At 35.9% G+C, this 22,302-nt stretch overlaps 1 protein-coding gene across 1 annotated transcript; it reads left to right on the top strand.

Annotated features, from left to right (window-relative positions):
* Positions 1 to 237: 237 nt before the first annotated feature.
* On the top strand, positions 238 to 1,824 carry LOC117429263 (forkhead box protein B1-like). The gene has a single exon (XM_058995061.1). It carries the CDS (start codon positions 767 to 769, stop codon positions 1,706 to 1,708), a length of 942 nt encoding a protein of 313 aa, XP_058851044.1. The 5' UTR covers positions 238 to 766; the 3' UTR covers positions 1,709 to 1,824.
* Positions 1,825 to 22,302: the final 20,478 nt, after the last annotated feature.

The raw sequence follows: 22,302 nt of genomic DNA, 5'->3' as shown, positions 1-22,302 counted from the left end.
GCAAGGTTAGCGCATACCTTCACACACTGTTACTGGGTGCCATCACACTTCAATTCCGGTTGCTGGGCCTTTTCACCCCTTCGCTCCGTCTTCAAATGGAAATGATTTCTATTGGCCCAAGGTGTCCATGTAAATAGGTGTAAATGAAACCAGATTATGCCTTTCTCTCAGCCCCCTCCCCCCAAGGCGATTGTCATGTGATAGCAAAGAAGTGGCACATTAATGAAGCTCCTCTGCAGGGGTCTTTTCTGCTCATGTCACCACATAAAACTATCAGATGGTTAGAGGAAGGACATGGAGGCAGCAACTTAGCTCATCTTGTCAAGAAAAGGAGAAGAGATCTGCCCTATTCAGTTGGCTTGTGGGAAAAAAGAAGCTTACTGCCGCTTGCTTAAGTAAAGATCAGAGCTCAGAAAATGAGACTGTTTTCTTAGGACTGCTTACAAGACCTACAGCATCCACGCTCTGGACTGCCTTTCTGTAAACACAGAGCAGGATATTTTTCGCCGAACTTTTAACAAGTTTTACACCGGGAGAAACTATTTATTTACTTTAAAAAAAACCGTCAGGTTATTATTTGGTAATTCGAACTAATTCCGGAAGTTGCATAATACGCAAGCACCTCTAATTCCACGCTGAATCTGTATTTTAATGAAACTTCGCAAGGCTGAAAAGATTCCATCGTCAGACCAGACTCGGATACTGCTGTTGCTCTGAAACCAGACGTCTTCGGCAGAGTTAAGAAAAAAGTACTCACACGGAGAAGATGCCTCGCCCGGGGAGAAATACGTACAGTGATCAGAAGCCACCTTATTCGTACATATCTCTGACTGCCATGGCCATACAGAGTTCGCAAGAGAAAATGCTCCCCCTCAGCGAAATCTACAAGTTTATCATGGACAGATTCCCGTATTACAGGGAAAACACTCAGAGGTGGCAGAATTCTTTAAGACACAACCTGTCCTTCAACGACTGCTTTATAAAGATACCAAGGAGGCCGGACCAGCCGGGTAAGGGTAGTTTTTGGGCACTTCATCCCAGCTGTGGCGACATGTTCGAGAATGGAAGTTTCTTAAGGCGACGTAAACGCTTTAAGATAATGCTATCAGATCACCTGGCACCATCCAAGCAATCCGATGCTGCCCATTACCTACAGCAGCAGGCTAAACTGAGACTGAGTGCATTGGCAGCGACTGGTACCCACCTGCCCCAGATGTCCTCTTACAACGTCGGGCTGTCGCAGCCGTCCACATTCAAACACCCGTTTGCCATCGAGAACATCATCGCCAGAGAGTACAAGATGCCAGCAGGACTGACATTTTCTGCCATGCAATCCATGTCAGCTGGTTACCCGCTGCACAACCAATTGACCAGTGCCTGGCCCCACATGTACAGCACCAGCGTGATAGACACAGCAGCACCCATTTCAATGGCCACCAATGATTACAGTGCCTACGGGATGCCCATCAAGCCCCTTTGCCACGGAGGACAGACTTTACCGGCCATCCCGGTACCGATCAAACCTACCGCGGCTGCAGTTCCAGGTCTGTCGGGTCTGCCTCTACCTATCCCCGCGATCTTTTCGAACTGTCCTCTGTCTCTCAGCCCCACATCCCCACAAACAGCAACCAGCCAAAGCAGTCCAGCTACCCCAAGCGAGACTCTAACAAACCCCACTTCAGCATTGCAGTCTGTGGCAGTACACTGACACGGGCGGATCATCAGGACTTTAAAACCACAGGTTTTTACCAATTCCAAAGTTTTTCTCTTTGAAAACAAAACAAAAAAAGTTATATAAAATCGCTCGGGCAAGGGAATTGAGAGTCGCATTTGTTTATACATGTTTTGTTACTGTGTTCGACTGCGTTTTCCTTTGCATTGTTTTAAATATTTCAATGTTTAATTTCATTATATAGCTAACCACAGAGTTATGACCAGTTTTAAATATGATATTAATTTAACAACCCCAGGTTATTTCACTGTCAATATAGAAAATAAGACAATGTCTCTAGTAATTTGTTGTGTCTTAAGTTATTGTGCCTGTAAAGTGTATACTGTTACATTATGAGAACCAATAGTGGGGAAAGAAATGCTTTACATTCAGCCACAGAAACACATTTAAATTGCTAATCACCTTGAACTTCTTAAGGAAGGCATTTCCGTTTGTCATTATGTTTTGGAACAGCCTCAATAGAAATAGTTTAAATGTAAATGGTCATTTGTTTATTCACTTAGCCGGTGAATACCCACAAAATGCGTCCTCTTGTAATACGTAATTTGACATTAATGAAAGTGACAATAGATTAGAGTGGATCGAAAAAGTAAAGATGATACATTTCATGTAAATAAAAACGAAGTTATGAATATGCTGTGAAACCCTGATCCGGGTATTAGGCTAATGCCCACATCTAAGGGTTCAATAAACTTGAATGTGAAGTCAGTTTTCTTGCTCTGCGTGCAAAAGTTATAAACAGATCTTTTCAGAATATTTGTTGCAGTTGGTATGCCAAATACCTGGTAAGACAAACAGCTCACATTAATATACATAGTTATTTAAACATGAACAATCATATAGCATTTCATTAAAATATACAAACTTGAAACGTGCGCTAACCAATGGTGCTCCGTGCACTAAGAAAAAAATAACTTGTAAATTATTGCAAATAGGAGTGATATTAGCGTGCAAAAACGCCTTTTTTTAATTTCCTTGTTTTAGAATTTCTGTGGGTTGCAGAAAAAAATGTTGTTCTGTGAACTATTTAAGTTAAAATATGTGGTGGCCACTTGTAAGAAATTATGTAAATGTTACTTTTCTGTACAGATAAAGCATGTTATTTCCAAACGTTGTGTTGTTGCTGCAAGCATGCGTGCTTTTAAAAAGTGTGCGAAGTGTCTGCATTAAATTATAAACTTGGGCATCGAAATATTTTCTCATTAAAACATCACCTAAAAGCTCTGTTTTGTGTCTTCTTTTAGGCCATGTACTACATTTCAACAGAAAAACTAAGAACTATATGCGAAAGAATAATACATCAGAAATACATTCTGAAAATCACTGTTTAGAAAAGTTATGTTTTACTACGTGTTGCAAAACAACTTGTTATATATCTAAACCATATTCATATTTAGGTAAACCCATAATTAAGCAACGCATCAACCTACTTATAATATTAGGATACCACAGCCTACTAACACGTACAATAAATTAAAATATATATATATTTTTTTCTAACATAATTATTACTTTCTGAATAACTGATGGGCCATTTGTGTTTAGGCTAATATTGTTATGCATTGCTCAAATGTAAAGTTAAAAAAAACAAAACAAAAAAAAAACATCTATTTGTATTTTAAATATAATTTTTAAAATTTTAAAAGACACATTATGTGCCACCAAATAATATCTAATAATGGCATAACTTGTTTAACCAGAATCCTTTTCACCTGTCACCTTTTGTATTGTAACAATAATTTTCCCCAAAACAATTTTTTGTGACGTTATAGCCAGGAAGTGTCGTTATCATGGTTTTTTTTTTTTTTTTTTTTTTTTTTGGTATTTATGTCGGAAATACAAAAACAAACAAACAAACAAAACAAAACAAAACAACCCTGATATCTTTCCCGCAGTATAAGGCACGGGATCCCACACAAACAGTTAAATAAAGGGGTGAAAATAATGAATCAAGCGGGTAATTAAAATGCATGAAGCTACTATAGTTATAGTCACAAGAGACAACTGAGCCCATTCATCAAGCTCTCTTCAATTGAACAGAATGCGCGCAAGAAACACTTTCTCTCTGCTAAATAGTTAAGCGAATTCAAAATATTTGTGTTATTATTATAAAAAAAAATGTCTAGTAATCGTAAACCAAGTTTTTAAGAATTGAGCATAAATTTAATGCAACATATTTATTTTAGCATGTCTGTATTTCGCGCTGTGGTGTTCGTATTTTTGTGCGTCTGATAGCATATGCTCCATACTAAAAACCAAAGCCAAAACAAACAAACAAACAAACAATAAAATGTTTACATTTTGTTGCATAACATGTACGCTTCATTCTTTAATGAGGTATGTATCATTTTTTGTTACATTTTGATATTTTCTAAAACCGATCAAGCCTAATTCCAAATAGGCCTATGTTGCTCCGAAATAAAACATACATTCTCTTTTATATTCATGCTTTACTGAGAGTAACAAAACAAAACCAAATAATAATAAAAACAAAAACAAAAAGACAAGCACATTTATATTTGTCACGTAAGGCCTTGGCGTGTGTGAATATCTCATCATATCCAAACAGCTTGTTTTGCCCGTGTTTTACCATTTTGAAAAAGACAGAAAGAAGTATCTGGAAAGACGTGAAAGGTTTTCTTTCAAACTAACAACAAATTATCTAATTAATATGTTTCAATTACAGCATTAAAAAGAGGGGCTTTTGGACCGCCTGCTGAGCGTGTTACAATAGCCTCAGCTCGCACTATTGGAATTCACAATTACTTCACATCTGTGTCTATTTTCCCACTATCGGCATTTAAACTCCTCTCAAGATCACTTCAGACATGGGCCGAGTTATGAAATATACTCCAGGTGCCAAATGCACGCCCCCCAAAACCAATAGACCCGTCTCCCATGCATGGCAAAAAAGAAAAGCTCATCGAGGAATATTAAACAAATATATTCGAATTCTGTCACTTTATGCAATTGAGTAGATCAAATAAAGGGTCTCAGCCACTTCATTCACTCATTCACTTGAAAAGAAAACGCAAAGAATAGCAAACCTAGACTGGGCCACCGATGTAGATTTAGGCCTTTTTTCTAAGAGACAAAAAGACTGAATTTCCACAAACACATTGCTGACTGGGGGACTAGGAAACGAGTTCTGGAACTCCTTTGGAATTCAAATTCATTCGATCCCCTTCTTTTTAGTCTGTTTGCACAACAGTGCAAGTTGTATTGACATCATGTACATAGCATTAATCGCGGAGTGTTTACTATGGATAGAGAAGTTTGTTTCTCCCGGTTTAAAACTTTTTAGGAGAACCATTTGGTAGTCTCTTCAGACAATTTAAACGTCATTATATTATGAGGTTGTCGCATTTTAAAGTTACTTTACAATAAAGTCTTTTGCACACACATTTTTAATGAAGGAAATTGCTACTGTTATTTACCACGTGTATTGGCTATTATGTGTAACAGTAATGTACAGATCAAAACCCTTAACTATAGGCTAGCTTTATAAAACTTTTTAGATTTATGCGTTAATTATATATATATATATATATATATATATATATATATATATATATATATATATATATATATATATATATATATATATATATATTAAAACACAATTTCCTGGTCTTAAGAAAAAAAAAAGACATAGCCAACCTGTTCACAATGTCCTACACAGATATCTAACATATGAAATACATCTGGGCTCTAGAATAGGCCTACAGCTTTTTACACGGCAGATATAACTGAGACACACTCTGATTATCAAGTAGGAATAAGTAGCCAAAATAAACTGACCGAAATAAGTTAATTTTATCCAATCGGTTATAATAATAATAATAATAATAATAATAATAATAATAATAATAATAATAATTTCAAAATACACAACAGTCACATTGACACGGTGGTGTAAATAAATATAATAGTTTGAATACTGTATTCATATTATTTCTAAACTCACAAGGACACAATTTGTCATCGCATTTCAACGTATATCCGCAGTGAGTAATGCGCGTCTGCAAGTGAAACTGAACCAGTGTTCCATTAATTAGAGCGGCTCCTGAGGGAGAAATTAGAAATCAGAATTAATTCACGGCCAGGGAAAACTCCCAACATCTAACTCTGTACTAAATATGCCGTCTCGTCCCTGGCTCTCCCTTTCAATAAAGTTATGTATTACAACAGGCGCTGGCATGCTTAGAGTGTTTATTTACTTCTTTATGAATTAATGGGTTTGTGGACGGCATATCAATGTCTTGCAAATATACGTGACTGCATGAATGGATTAAAAAAGGCAGAGCTGACAGGAGTGACAGAATGCACGGTGCTACCATGAAGCAAATCAACCCTATTCGCTTTAAACATTACTTTGGATTGTCTGAACATAAGGTTACTTTTTGTCGTTATGTTTGATAAATGATAAACCGACACTGTGTGTATATGGGGTATACAGAACATGATTCATTATACACATGATTAAAGCCTAAACCTAAGTATTCTGTATACACTATTTATTAATGGAATATACTTTCAGTATATACATATATTTTTAATACACGCATTTTAATTCTATCATTATTACAAAAATAGAGGATAATGAACCGCATGCTTTGTTAGATTGTTGTCTCTTATGAGTCAACTTGTCTTTACATGCAACAGGCTACGATTTTTAAAATAGAAAACTAGACATTTTCATCCAGTACAATAAGCAGAGTTTTTAAGATATTAGAATTCATGTACCCTTATGCAATAAAAGCAACACACGTGTGTCACTGAAATATCATTTTAATGTCTCTTTAATTTGTTATTAGATTCTGCTTCAAAATACATACAACGTTGTCAAATATATAAATGTATGTTGTTTTTTTTTTTTTTTTTTGTAAAACTTGATATCTAACAAATACAGGCTCTCTTGATGAACAATAATACAAGATTTGCCTATATTAATAGCAACAACAAGGCTGGTGTAAAAAGTTAACCCTTTAGTTGAGTTTATGAAAGTCTAGAAGAGGTAACAAAAAAACCAAGTATTTACAAAGCAAATAAAACAAACTGTGAGAATTGGAATCAGATTTTAAATTTGATAATGAATAGATTTATTTTACAGTATAGGTTTCTAGGCTGTTGTTCATGTACCACAGTGTTCAATTTATTAATAAAATCACTTATCTCCAGATCAGCACGAGTATCATATCCATTCATATGGTAGGATATACATTTAAAAGATTCTAACATCTTGCACAGTACCGGTCTAGTGTCAAAAAGTCATCGTCAGAATGTGGTAGGATTACCAAAACTTGACCCAGTGTCAGATTTTGGTACACATGCAGACAATTGCGATGTGATGGGTGTTTTGCTATTGTCAAAAAGAGGTACATTTACTGTTAATTATACATATTTTTTTTAAAACGTAAACTGTAAACAGACAACCAATTTCTCTTAAAAGAAAAAAAAAACTATTCACAAGAAACAAGACAAAATGGGAAGTCAAAGCAAAGTTACACAAGAAAAGAAAAATTACAAGACCCAAAGCATATGACAAATATTTGCATACTATTTTCTGGATGGTGGAAAAATATGATAAATTACATTTAAAACTATATTAAAGACTGGAAAATATGATTAATTAAATTTAAAAAGATGTAAAAAAAACAAACAAAAAACAGCATAATGTACCAGGTTTGAATGGGCATTACCCTGTTTTATTAGCAGAAGTTGTTTAGGCATGCAACCAAGCACAGTGCGGATCATTGTTTTGCGACTGTGACAACATTCTTGATTACTTTTTAAAATAACATTTTTTTAAATAAAACCCATGAATTCGTGCAGCCAGAGTGCTCACGTGCAGGTGCCTCGCATTAGTGTCAGGGCGGCCAGGGGGCAGAGTGCCACCAGTGTCTCAAAATATGAACTTCAAACTCCTTCAAACTTCAAACTAGGGTGGAGCTGTTGTAAAACTGATACCCGTGGGCAGGGGGGGTCATGAGGGTATTTCCCTTCTGGTAACAAGAACGGGAGAATATGGGTTTAACTTAATTTGCATAATGAACCATTATTCGACAAAGCAATTAGAACATGTATACTCATGTTTAGGTAGCCTATGCATAAGTTTATACTTCTTGGATCAGGATTTGTTTGTGTTCTTGTCTGTATATTTTTCTTAATCAAAAAATATATGTGGATGTCTGTAGTATATATATATATATATATATATATATATATATATATATATATATATATATATATATATATATACACACATATTTTTTGACAAGCTTATTTTTTTATATATTGAAATAGTAATTTCATTGTTAATTGCAATTGTTAATGGTACCACACTACTGTGCCGATATGAAAATATAACTAGTCCTTCTCATTGAATGCATACGTTATACAACACTTGACATGGCTTTATTTGTAGTTCCTTCATTTACCTTTACCCAATCAAAATCATAATTTAGACAAAGTGTGAATTATCCAGCAATATCTCATTATCATGCAAAATAATCAGACATTCACAGGAACTGTCGCATCTATTTATTGTTTGGTTACTCATGCAGAAATTGTAATATTTTTTTTCAGGGGCAGAGACTGGTAATAAAACATAGATCTATACATCAAATCTTTAACTTGCAGCTATCATTGTTGGCCATAATACAGATGGAGTGGCCATCAGTTCTGTTTACCATGTTAGTTTATTAACTTTAGCATTGAAGTAGAAAATATAAATATATGCTGTACCTGCAGAGATTTCAAATGAAATAGACATTATGAAGGCGTTAGTTACTAATTTTATACGATTAACAGTTTGATGTTGCTTTCACAAAAATGGTTCTGAACTTGGTCTTTGAAGTGCTTTTACTGATATTAACCCTTTGTGCTATGTTGTCACAATGCAAAGCATAAAATGGGGTTGTCTATTTCAGGAACCGCATGATTTTTGAGCTCAAGATCTCAATCTACACAAACAATATTTACATGGCGACAGACTGAATTTGTCAGGACTCAGCAATATTTTAATTAATGCCTAAAGAGACAGTCTCTTTTGAGCTCTAGGGTAGATTCACATCAGGCAGATTTCTGTTATAGTAATATAGAATATATACAATGTTTCCTTATGGATTCCTGTATATATTTTTAAGAAATCCTCACATTTGTGAATGGATGTGCATCAATGCCTGTCCACTCAAGTTTACAACCATTGTGGACAACTGGGTAGAAACCTTAAGAACTCATTCCACACAATATTCTAGTTTCAATTATAGCGGCTGACCAATATCCTAACCTGCAGTGTCCCACAATCATTTATAAAAAATGATTACTAAAATAACTTTTCTGTTTAAGGCATGAAACCACAATTTATCCTTAGTTGCCTCAACATGATGAGCAACAGTTAACATTCTAGTTGTATCTGCAATTTTCCTTGCCCCTTAAAATGTGCTGCTACTGCAGCAGTAAAATGTCATCATCACAATCTCTAAAGCCCAGCGTACACAAGGAAACATGTTTCCAGACAAAACGTTTTTTTGTGTATGCTGGATGTTTCAAGCAGCAAGCAAACACGTTTCCTGGAGTAGACCAGAAACATTTTCAAGAAACAGTCTGCCTTTAGCCAATCTGGAGAGACTGTGAGCATGAGTCATTGATCATGTGACTATGCAAAAGATGGTGACTTCTACAGAAGATGACATGGTTTTGAGTCCTGCTACAATCCATCGTTTTTATTGATATGTACACTGACGCATTGCAGTGTCATTTCGTGTTATTCGTGGTCCTACAAGCCTCAGCAGCTCCTCAAAAGTGTCTGAATCAATAGGAACAACATTGCGATAACTTAAGCGATGATTACGGTCCGCTCCTCTCTCTTCACGATTTCGGATCCACTCTCTTGTCCACACAACTCTTTTTGGAGCATGCAGCAGGAATGACCACGTGCTTCTTGAAAACATTTCCTGACAATTTTTGTAGAAACATGTTTCCACGTGTATTCTGGGATTTAAAATGTGCTACACTACTGCAGCAGTAAAATGTGATCATCACAACCTCTCATAGCTCAGGGGGGGAGCTGCATTGCCTGCTTATCTTTACAGCAAGCAAGTGATGGCACCCAGGTGAGGGTAAATGGTGTTGATTGGGGTAATTCGCTATTCCAATTGAAACAATAGAAGAAACAGCTGCTTGAATTTGTGCTGATTGCTGCTCACAGAAGCTATGGAAAACTGACAGTTTTATGGACAGCAGCGATGAGCACTATTCAGGCAGCTGTTTCTGAAATTTGAGCAATTGGAATGAAGAAAGCCCAATAAACATCACTGACCCTCACGTAGGTGTCAGCACCTGCCTGCTGTAGAGAGCTCAATACAAAGAATCAAATTATGGGTTTGTGCAGCTTGACTCAGGACCCTTAACAAAGAAAGTAAAAATGGAATGTATTTTCTTCACATGAGTTGTTTTGTGATCACATTTTTGGGGCATTGTGTGAAATTGTTTACCATGGGCTATTTTTTTAAACCATATGTGGCACTGCTATGTTACCATATGGATCCTAATGAATGCTTCTAAAGCAACTATAGGGTCCATACACCCTCTTCCAGATAAATAGTTAAAAAACCCTGCAACTTACTTTCACCTGTGTGGCCTACCATTAAAAATGCCTTCTTTTGCCATATACTGTATCTGAGAAGTGTTTGTTTATTATGCTGTTATGCTTTTAAAATTAGCCTACCCTTGATATGAAAATGCTTCACACTGAGGTGAGCCCTGTTGTGTAATCAAACACACTGCACTTGTGTCCCTCTCTTACAGCTACAGTATATGATCCATCCAAAGATGAAGGTTAACTGAGGCCGGGGATGAAATATAGACCATCCTGTGCAAAACCACAGTGTTGCAGTTTAATTAAAATAATTCATTAAAGTGGTAGCCCATCCAAGGTAATTAGTATGCATAATTTATGTTTTGCTTAATGCACAAGGGCAGTGGCCTGAATAATAAACTAAACTTTACCTTAACTAGGAGAGATGGAATGGACAGGCTCTTATTTATGTTGTGTGTGTGTGTGTGTCTAATGTCAAAAGGGTGAAAATAATTTCTCAGTACTTTCTTGGAGTTTTAGTTTTAGGAAACTATATTAGTTTCCAGTTTAAAATGATTATAGAATAGCATCTGTCAGTCTGTGTTCCATCTAAATGAACTCAATAATACAAGAATGGATACAGGAAAATATAAAACAAATCACTTTGAAAACAGTACAAATAACACCATTTCCAATGTGACTAAACCTATAGAAAACATTGAGTGAATGTATTAAATACTGTCAGTCACCTGCATCAGTAGTATTATGTCTCAAGAAGGGGATTAAATTCCCCTCACAGACACCTACCCTACACCTGGCATATTCACCTCTTTTATAACTGGCAGTGGTCAAATATGAGCTAGCTCACTTTGGTACGTATCCTATTGAGTAATGTCTTGCTTAATATAACCTGTTTAATAGCTGGTATTTGTATACACTGTTGAGTCCCTAGTTTCATCTTAACTCTGACCTTCACAATGCATTTCCTGAATTCACCTAGGATAGAGCTCAGACAACTCAGACAGAAGGGATCTTTGTCCAATGGCAGCTCAGGGCTCTGTGCTTTGAACAATTCTATTTTTAAAGACACAGATTCTTTTTAGTAGGGTACACAGAGTTAATAATACTTGTAAAGCACAAGTTTTCCCCTTGCACATGGCCTCATTTGTAAGTTGTATAGGTGCACCTTCAGTTACCTCAAATAACAGCTTCTTAGTTCATTTCCTGATCAACAATGAAAACACTCAAGAAGTGGTGAGATTTTTTTTTCTTTATTATTTTAAAATTTAAATCCTGGGGATGTGGCATTCAAAATGGCAATCAATACATATACATCAGACTTCTCCAAAATAAATAAGGGCTATAATTCTTTAAAAAAATCAACAGTTCTTCAAGGCCCTCATCAATTTCCAGCTGCTTTAATGAGGAAATGCGCTGAGGCAGATATTTCCACCGTCTTTATTACAACTATCACCTACAGGACAAATCAAGATTGAGGACAAAGCAATGACACTTCATTTCTAACTGCTGCTGATGCCTTGTAAAATAAATCTTATTCCATCCCGTGTCTGAATTCATTTTTGTTGGGCAAGACCTAGGAGAACACTGCTGTTTTTCTCAACTTTGAGCTTTATTTTAAATCAAGCAAAAATACACCTCGCCTTAGCAACCCATCTATTTAAACATTTACTTATCTGTGAGAGGCTGTCAATTATGTTTATTGCTATTAAATTCACCAACCATATAAGACGCACTCTGCTTTGACAGCAATTATATGATTGGAAGTCTGTGGAACTCTGCCATTGACTTCCATGTGGATTCCTCATCCATTTATCTTGTGACATATACAGGACACTGCCCACTTTTGAAGACACAAGGGATGACACAAAGGCTCCCGCTGACAGAACAATATAGCATGTGGTCGAATGGATGATGTCCAAACCCAAACAGTGTAAGCATCACTTAACTGACTTATTCGTTTCAAAGCAGGACCTTAAAAAATGGAACCACCTTAGTATGTATCATGTAATAGCTACAGATTGAACTAGTGGCTGAATATATCCTTCCTCGCTGCTATACAATCTCTGACTGTCTCAGATGTTATCCTTTAAGGTGATTGTTGTCTCCTTGTACACGCAATGCACCCTTTAATTATCACTTAATTATGGAATAGCTTAGAGTAACCCAGGGCTTATTAGGTGAAGGGCATGCCAGCCCATGCACTTGGCTCAGTACAACCACGCAGGTCTGGATATCTCACTATAATGCATGACTAAATCAACGTAACAATTAAGGGATAAAACTTAATTTAATTCATTTTATTACCAGGTAGATAAAGGCTACAAACATAGATATGAAACAAATAAGTCATAAATCTATTTTTAACTCTTCATACATTGTGAATGAAATTAGAGAAATGTTTTAGTCCTGTAAACATGTTTTTTTTTACCAATTTATCAGCGTATTCATATATTTCCCTCCAGAAATAATACACAACAAAAAATGGCAATGGATGAATGTGCTGCTTTGCTTACAAACTTAAGGAAAAACAGGTCATTTCAGAAGCACAGCAGCACTCTTGAAGGTGTGGGACAGTGCCACAATACTAAAGGCACTATGTTGTACAAAGCAAGGATGCCTATTTCTTTACTTCCACATTCACACTAAGATGATTTTTAGAAAAGGACACATACAAGGGATTCTTAATACATAGGGTTAGGTTTCCAAAAGTACCCACTCAGTTCCTAGTTGATGGCAGAAGTCAAGCAGACTTGGGAAGTGTGCAGAAAATGATCTGTGAGAAATAGTTTAAGGTAGAGAGTAGTAGTCGTAGTAGATGGGTAGCCCAGCTCAGCCAAACACCCATGTGTGCATGAAATTAGAATGTCAACATTTGATTCATGCTGCCAGGCTGTGACTGTGAAACAAATTATGTCAGTGGGTGGCAATTGCAATATTAGCCTAAGCAGATAACACCACTAAAGGGAAAGGCCTAGTCTGCAGGCTTCTCCTTACCACTTTGATATGTCAACACCATTATAAGAGAAATGTTTCAGTCAAATTTATTAAAAACACTATGATAAACATACATAGAGGATTATATCAATGGAAGGTTACCACTGAGATGTTAAACCTGATATGATAAAAACCACTTAATTTAGATACAGCGATTGTAGGTAAGAAGAATGAATCAGTTGCTTCTGGTCTAACTGGTGTCCTAAAGGTTATTTTGTATGCTTTGAACTACTGGTATAACATGCGCAAAACATTGTTACTTTCTTAATTGTAAAATCCTTCCAGTCTATGCTTAAAACCAATAGTACAAGAACGGGAAATAATTCATGTTTTTTTAAATTTATTTTATTTTACTGTACTCTCTGAAATACATGTTTATAACAACATACTTTAATTTACTGAGATGAGAACATAAAAAAAATAAAAATAAAACAAAATAAAACAAAACAAAAAACTAACAAAAAAACTCCTTTACATCTCCTGTGTAATATTGTGTTGTACGTACAAAAACACTACATTTGGGTTACAGAAATTTTAATGTAAATGTGATATTTCTACAAGCCACTGTTAACTAAAGATTATGCTATGACCATTTTACTGACATCATTTATTTTACATGATTATAACTACAGGTTTCTGTTTACAGCTTAATATATTCCACCATTAGGCATATTTCAGAATTCCTTCCTCAATATGTACAAATGAAGTAGCTGTAGTAAATCTTATTTGTTTTAGTAAAATAAAAAAACACTGATAAGTAAACAAGGTTTAGTTGTTCAGAGCTCTCAGATATCAGCAGTGACCGTCTGGTCAACCGTGGGGGATTATTCAAGTTAACACTTCCACCAAGTCAAGACAATTGTGTGCAATCAATGCATATAGGGCCTTTCAGTGCGTTGCTAAGTTACGAGCAGTGTCAACATAAAAATGCACGGTTTGGGCAGCATCCCTTTCCCAGATGTGGAAAAGGGGGAAAAAAAACTAATAACATTAATGTATTTACTTTTTGTTTTGTCTCGTTTTTAAAGATGTTAAATTAACTTTTTTTTTTCTTCATTTTACATCAAGTGTAAAGCCAGACTTCAAATCGTCTATGTGACACAGAGACTTAGTCAGTACCGACTCTACAGCAGCAGAATTGCGAGGCCTTTGGTTAAGTAGGGAAGACAACACAGTAGGAAGCTTAGCAAATTGTCATTCAATTTCAGCTCCCTTACATTTCAAACGACGAGTTTTAACATAAAACAAGATCGGGAAGGGAGGCAGCTACTGGTATTGACTTGCAGTCCCAAAACTAAAACCTTCAAACTGTGGGGGTTAAAATTAAAACCGATTTCAAATAGAAATATATACTCGGGTATTGTAGCATTGTTCTGTGACTTTAGATCATGTTTTTTTTTTTTTTTTTTTAAAAAAGGTTTAGTCCTCAGATGTCAGTTTAAGTGTCTGAGAACAAGCTGCAATAATGCAAGCAGGCAAGGATGTCTTTAACCCTACTTTGTATTATCAACCTACATTAACTTTAACACTTACATACCAACCTGCAATCATGACTTTTGACAGCACTGTGAAGACAACGATGAATTTTGCTTCTGAGTGTTCCCTGCTCTCAGTATAAGTATGAGAATTTCAATGAGGAATAGTTTACAGCTTGTTCTGTGCTTTGTCTAATGTCCTGGCTGTTGGATCATTGGAATCAATAACTGTGAGGTGGTGTTCAATTTACAACATTGCACAATTTGGTATCAAAAAACGTCTAGAAAAAAAATTCCATTTACATCATTAACATTACAAAATTATCAAGTGAAATCCACCTGGCATGGCACATCACATCCCTAGATACCAAAAGATGAATACAATAAGAATGAAATAAAGTATGGTATATCTATGAGTAACTGTTGGAATGGACAGCTCAAAGCTAATTAGATTATACAATTTTTCCTCCAAAGATATGAAGTGCCCAAGGCCTCCAGTTCTTGACAAGACAAAGTGTAGAAGCAGTAAAGTTCAAAGCTGACACCCTAACCAGGTGATCCCTGGCTCTTGATGTGTACCGGCAGGTTTCTACTGCCTGCAGTCCACTACACTGTAAAAAACACCCAACATGCATCATCTTCCCTGGGTTTCAAAGTATGTTTTGGATTTTAAAAAACAATTTCAACCACTGAATATTGTCATTTCATATCATCCATCACTATAGAACTTAACCTGAGTAACAACATGCCAAAAAATCACACTTCTGAGTCAACGTTATTAATTGGTTGCTATTGAAAGAGTCAGTTGAATACATGAACATTAATATTGTGTACAAGAATATATTTGGGCAAAGATGCTTGACATGGATTAAACTTCCAGCTAGAGTTCACTCAGCAAAATACCAAATTGGTATTCTCAAGAAAGCTGGCCAATTGTAGGGACCATCAGATAAATGCTACTTGTTGTCATTCTTTTTTGAGGGAGGGAAAGTTAAACCCACAGCTCAATTTGGTTAGTCATAATAACATATTCTTAAAAAGGCATGTTTGTTTAGTGTTTGTTCGAGCCTTCTTACAAACAAAACATTAGCATTTGAATACGAACAAACCTGAAACTAACCCGAATAAAAAAAGGAAACTTTATTACACACAAGAAAACCAGACCTGTACTGAAAACACTTAGTATACTTGCCACAGTGGTGTTGGGTGTTGGAAGGTTTTAGCTGCTATTTGCTCTGTTTAAAAAGTGTTAGGTTAATAACAGGTTATGTGGATTTTTAGCATCCTTCTATTTCCCCTGCAACCGTGACCTAACAAGTTAATTTATTACCTGTCTAGTAGTCTTATCTTTTTACACAGCAGTAAACTAACACTTGCACTACACTTCAAAGCTGCTTTTCAAAGCAAAGGTGGCAAAAGGTATCATTCTGCTAAGAGCAAGATCAACAGATTGGTGAGATCTTACTGATTATCCTCTTTATTATCACAAACAGGACAAAGCTTATCGGGCCTGCAGCTGCACTCTTCCACTCAGCATTTCAAAGGTGTTCACTTTTAAAGGAACAGTAGCTCCTTTTCTAGATAAATGTGCTTTATTTTGCTCTTATCTGCCCCCTATTTTACTGCATTTAATCCTGTACTTCAGAATACTGTAATCTGCCAAGTGGTGTTGGGTGTTGGAAGGTTTTAGCTGCTATTTAATCATATCCTGATGTAACTATCACTATTTAATCATATCCTGATGTAACTATCACTATTATTTGCTGTATTATTGAATTGTGGTTTGTCACACTTGAACAAAAATTATTGTATTTCTTGCTCTTATTGTATTACTTGTATTGTAACACTTGAAATGTATTTGCTTACGATTGTAAGTCGCCCTGGATAAGGGCATCTGCTAAGAAATAAATAATAATAATAATAATAATAATGCTACTGATATAGATAAATAAAAGAATGAGCACCATATTATGAAGCAAACAAACATGGTAATGTAAAATAAAACGGGCTATAAACAGTTTTTTGCAAGTAGGAGCAGTTAAATTATTGCTTACCTGCTAAAAGAAATAGAGGTATGAAACATGTTTCAATATGATCTAGCTTTTTTCAATACTAAAACATATTCTAGAATAGATTACCCCTCTTTGTGGGTCCCGCCTGATTAAGTGAGACCAACACTAAAATATCTACATCTACTGTTTATACCAAGATTTGGTAGCTTTCCTTTTGTCATTCAATTTAGATTGTAACAAATAGTTCAATTGGAGGCTCCACTTTGTTATTTTGTGTCATTGTTTGCAAACTCAATGTGAAGTTAATTAGCAGTTACGTCCCATGCTCAGGGCCAGTTGATTTCAGATCACACCCAAGAGACAAGACTAGGTGGATGCTTATTCCACCCATGAACGCAGTGGAGCTCAGCTGTAACGCTTTCCCCCCTCTACTGTCCTTTGAGAAAGAAACATCCCCCACATAGCCTGGGACTGATCCAATATATCACAATGCATGAATAGCTTTTCACAACTGGCAATTTGTTTTAACCCTTCCATGGAGCTAGGGTAAGTTTCCAATGCTTTGCCCTCTTGTGCCATTAGCTCCAGTGGTTTGGCTTTGTTATTCAAGCTTAAGGATCTCAAAAGCAGTCCAACACTACAGTTCCAGATTCACTAGGGATGCTCAATTCTAATGTTTAAAATAGATGACAGGCACAGATTCAGCTTGTGATTTCTGTTATAATCTCAAGAGTCTCTCTCTCTCTCTCTCTCTCTCTCTCTCTCTCTCTCTCTCTCTCTCTCTCTCTCTCTCTCTCTCTCTCTCTCTCTCTCTCTCTCTCTCTCTCTCTCTCTCTCTCTCTCTCTCTAAGGAATATATATTGTATTACTATTGTCTTACTTGAAGTACTGGCAATTTGCAGAAATATAGATTTTTTTCTTACTTGTTTTAATTTGTATATTAATTTACAGTGAGTGACATGTTTTAATTAATTCTTTCACCCATAACTTCACAATAAATCAAAATCTGAGGTAAAGCCATAACAAACTTGTTGGTCTTTCCTCAGTTAGGAAACTATTAAAATGATGAGCAGATATCTTTATATACTGGGCTTGATTAGTTTTACCTTGGTTTATGTATTATGGGTTTTAAACAAATACGTTTTGGATTTTGTTTTCAATCAAAAAAAGCTAAACCAAATCATACTTTCTGAAGTAATGTTTTCAGTTTCATATATGGCACGTATAACTGGCCTATGAAAACATTTAGCAAATGCACTTTTAAAATAAGCTAGACTGTATAGAAGTCTGAAATCAAAGCATATTTTTTTAAAGCTAAAAAACTAAAATGTATCCAAACTACAAACATACAACATCTGAGCAGATTCTTTGGTTTTAAACACTAAACTTTCTACTTATTCTAACTGTGGGCCACAACTTTGTATTTACTCTAACCATCTTTACTTGTGGTTCCATTCATCCAGTCCTTCATTCCCAAGTGGTCCAATTTATGTTAAGTCAGATGTCTCCCCATAGCTGTTTTGAGATTTCGGTATTTAGATCCGCTACCCAGGTTTGTGTTCAAGCTATAGTCCCTTGTGTAATTAGTCCCAATGGAAAGAATGTGATATTGAAGCCATTTGCAAGTCCATAGGGTGATTCGTGAAGAAAGTCACTTCTGGGGGTTCCTCAACAATCCGTTTTCTCATGTGAAGCAAGTAATTCATTTAAATCTTGGTAGATACCACCCTGATTTCATATTAATCTGTATACAGCTGTCACTTCCATAGAGGGCATCATTTAACTGGAGTGTTAGATATTTGTCTTAAATCGAATTATTGTTCAATTAAAAGATTTAGGAATGTTGAAATTATGCAATATTGTATTCTCCAAGTTATGTGTAAATTCTATTTAATTATTTCTTTTCTTTGTCTGTGTAATTTCATCTATGTACAATTAGCCCACAATATATGAAACTATGGCTATTTAATATTTTTGCCACTATCTGTAATATGAACTAATGCTAAAGCATGGCACAAACAAGAAGCCTACAGTAAGTGAGAAGTGACAGCTAACCTGTCATTTAAACCCTATTTCACCTGTACAAACCTTGGTTTAGTAGAGGCAGGAGGCTTCGATTACATTTTACTGTTATACAACTCCTTCATTCTGAATAGACCACTGGGTCAAAAACAACTGGAGGTTAACTGTCCTGTCTTTGGCTTAAGGAGTGTCTTCCCCAGCTACGCAAGCAAATACATTACATTATAAATAGCATGCATCACACAAATACTGGTGGTAACTGCACTATTCAAATATACCATATTTTAGGGATCCATCTGTATTCTAGAGAATATCTGTTGTGTTAATGTGGTAAGTTAAGGGTAAGCAGGTACATCACAACTTTCTGTTAGCTTTACTACATTGCATACGTTGGCCCTAGATTCTGTACGGGTACAGTTACTGTAGTCTCCAGATAGTACCTCCTTCAGGAAGCACACAATGCTGGGATGTTAAGTCCCTAGCGGCATTAAAAAAACCTCTAAACTTTTGGAGCAGAAGCTGTTTTACATATGAACATGAGACAAGTTGAGGCGGTTTGACTCATCATTACAACGCCCCAGGGTAGAATCTAATTGTTTCTTGAATGATCCTCTGTTTTACTGCTACAACATCACCTGGAAGTTGCTAAACTTCTTCCTAAAAAGTTTTCCAATGCCTGTCTTTTTTTTTATATCTATATATTTTGTATAAGCTGTAAAATACATCACTTTTAAAGCTATAAACAGGTGTATGAGATGGACTCCCTAAGGCTGTGCGGGGGAAGTGAAAGGTGTTAATAACTGGGGGGGGGGGGGGGGGGGGCAGTAAAAAGCTCACCATCCCAATCTGTAGCAGCATGAATACCTCCCTGAGTTTCAACCCATGGCTAATTGTCATACAACTGAGGGAGGAAATTACTGCTGTGATTACAGCCAGCTGCTGTCAAGTGTGTATAACCATCTAAATTACAAACAGTGGTATGCATGGTCTACATGTCAAATAGTGAACCACACAGTTACCATCCTGGCTATGAAACAGGCACCTTAATGACACATCAATGGAGCCACGCCATAGACTTCTAATTTACTTTTAGCCTCATTAGATGGCACTGTAGATAACAAATGAACTGAAAGAACAGACAAAAACAGGTACTGGCTGTTGTCTTGTTATAGTTGAACATTTCTGTGACATCACCCTTTGATCTTTTGATTGATTCGTTCTATAAACCCGGGTTAAACGTTTCGTGAAAAGCACCCAACGTTTCGTAACTTTGGTAACATTCAGATCCTTAGTAATTACATATCTTTCAGTTACCTGTCGGAATTTAAACTCAGAGAGGCTGATTTATGAGCTATTTCATAGAACACCTTTCACGTTTTGTGAATTTAAAGTATGAGGGATACATTTCTTATGTCTCAGTACCTGTAGCACAGTAGTCTGGGTCAAAAGTGCAAATCTCAGTTTTATAGCTGAAGAATACATCAAGGCCTAATTGTATAGTTGGGTGGAGCCCCTTTTCTGAATTTGTATGTAAATTTAATGACAAAGCTTCAGGGAAATAGCACAGCTTTTCTACTTTGAAATGGAAATAATTAGCCGTGATTCTGTTTGCACTGTGCACTACTCCATTTTCTTTGTATACTATATTATACTATATTTTGTACAGTATCTTCTCCACAAAAATAAATGTTAAATACATTATTAAAAGACAACAACTTTAGTTTTATATAGTGTCTTTTATGGCAATGTCACCAGAAAGCAACAATAATTAATAACAAAAGCATAGCTCATAAAACAAGTGAAAACAAAAATAACACTACTTTATTAATGTGTAAAGAATATTGCTCTTTGTTGTAAGCAGCATCCTTAAAGGGACTTTAACTTTGAGAGGGTTATATATACTTGAAATTGATTCATTTTAAAATAAACATTCCTTTTAATGATTTTTCTTGACATATTTCACTAACCTATACAAGCTGTTACTGTCAAATTTGTGAGGACAAAAAAAAATGTGAGTCACCACCTTTAGATTGGGTAGTAACAGTGTTTGTTTCATAATGCAACTATCATATTTTCTTCGGCTTTTTATCTGCTCTTGTTAAGATAATGGCTCCCATTAGACTGATATTGCAGTTGACACTTTTTTCTCTCCAGTAAAAAGTAGAACATATAATGAAATAGAAAACAAAAATTGGAAGGCTGATTAAAATTACTATTTTTATTAGAAACGTTTAACTAGGCCCATCCTATAAAAAGTGAAAATGAACCTTAACCTTCTCTCAAACAGGTTTCATTAACTCTGAATCTGATTAATCAAAATAATCGTTAAAAACAGAACATTCTTTAAAAAGTAAATATTTTTTAATTGGGTCCATACTCCATAGTGTCTGAGTAATGCTTGGATACAGGGTCTACCATTGGTTGGATCAGCCTTAATTAAGCAGGCCGGAACTTCATTGCTTCCCACACCTTGCCTGCTGTCTGTGGGGTTGTAAACATTTGCCTGAATGACCACAAATCACAAGTGAAAATAGGCATACATGGCATGCATCTTCAAAGAGGGGGATGCTTTAAAGTGATTTACAACCCCCTGTCGTGAACAAGTTAGACATGGGCACTGTCTTTGCACCTGGGCTATTATGAGGCAACAAGGATGATCTCTCTCAAGAAGCCAAAGACATTCAAATGTACAAGTAGAAGATTAGTCAGATTCAATCTTCTTTCCTTGAAAACCCCTCAAACTTCAAAAAGGCCTCTCTCCCTTCCCTTCTCCCTTTCTCTCTCTCTTACTCACTCTCCAAACAGTGAAAGGGAAAGGAGATAAAACAGGGGGGGTGGGGGTTCGTGTATTCAAAGTGATAATTCAGAACTTATTCCTCTAATGCACTCATGAAACACTTTTAATTGTCTGACTTTGCATTCAAAAGGCGTGTTTGCAGCTTTTAATTGCAGTCTGCTTTGAACAAATAATTGAAATGCATGACTTGTGAGGCCTGCTTAAACAATTCCAAATGTGCTTTGCTGGTAAGCACTGGGTCCTTTTTTTATATTGCGCACTGACAAACAGCCTGTGTGATATTTAGAGCCCAAGTTAAAGCCTGCTAATTTGCTGCATGGAGAGCTGGTTTTTGCGACAGTGGCCAACAATAAAAATACCCAAGTTACTGCTTGCATCAGCAAAAACGGTTTTAATAGTTCAAATAAAATGCGAAGAAGACCTTTTCATTTCTGCTGAGCACATCCCAATGAGAGACAAGCCTGTGTTTATTTTCTTTTTTAACAAACCCTTAGTTTGCCTGTTAGTTCCATTTTAAATACTTGGAAATTAGACTTATATATGTATATAACATAAATAATATATTTTTTTTTAATTGAGTGTAAATGCAAAACTGATTTCCTTAGTGAACATGTCCTACAGTATGCTGTTTCACAGCAAGACAGCAATCTCTTAAAAAAAAAAACTGC

The sequence above is a fragment of the Acipenser ruthenus genome, chromosome 21, assembly GCF_902713425.1.
Source record: "Acipenser ruthenus chromosome 21, fAciRut3.2 maternal haplotype, whole genome shotgun sequence".
NCBI lineage: Eukaryota > Metazoa > Chordata > Actinopteri > Acipenseriformes > Acipenseridae > Acipenser > Acipenser ruthenus.
This window is presented reverse-complemented; position numbering and strand designations above follow the sequence as displayed.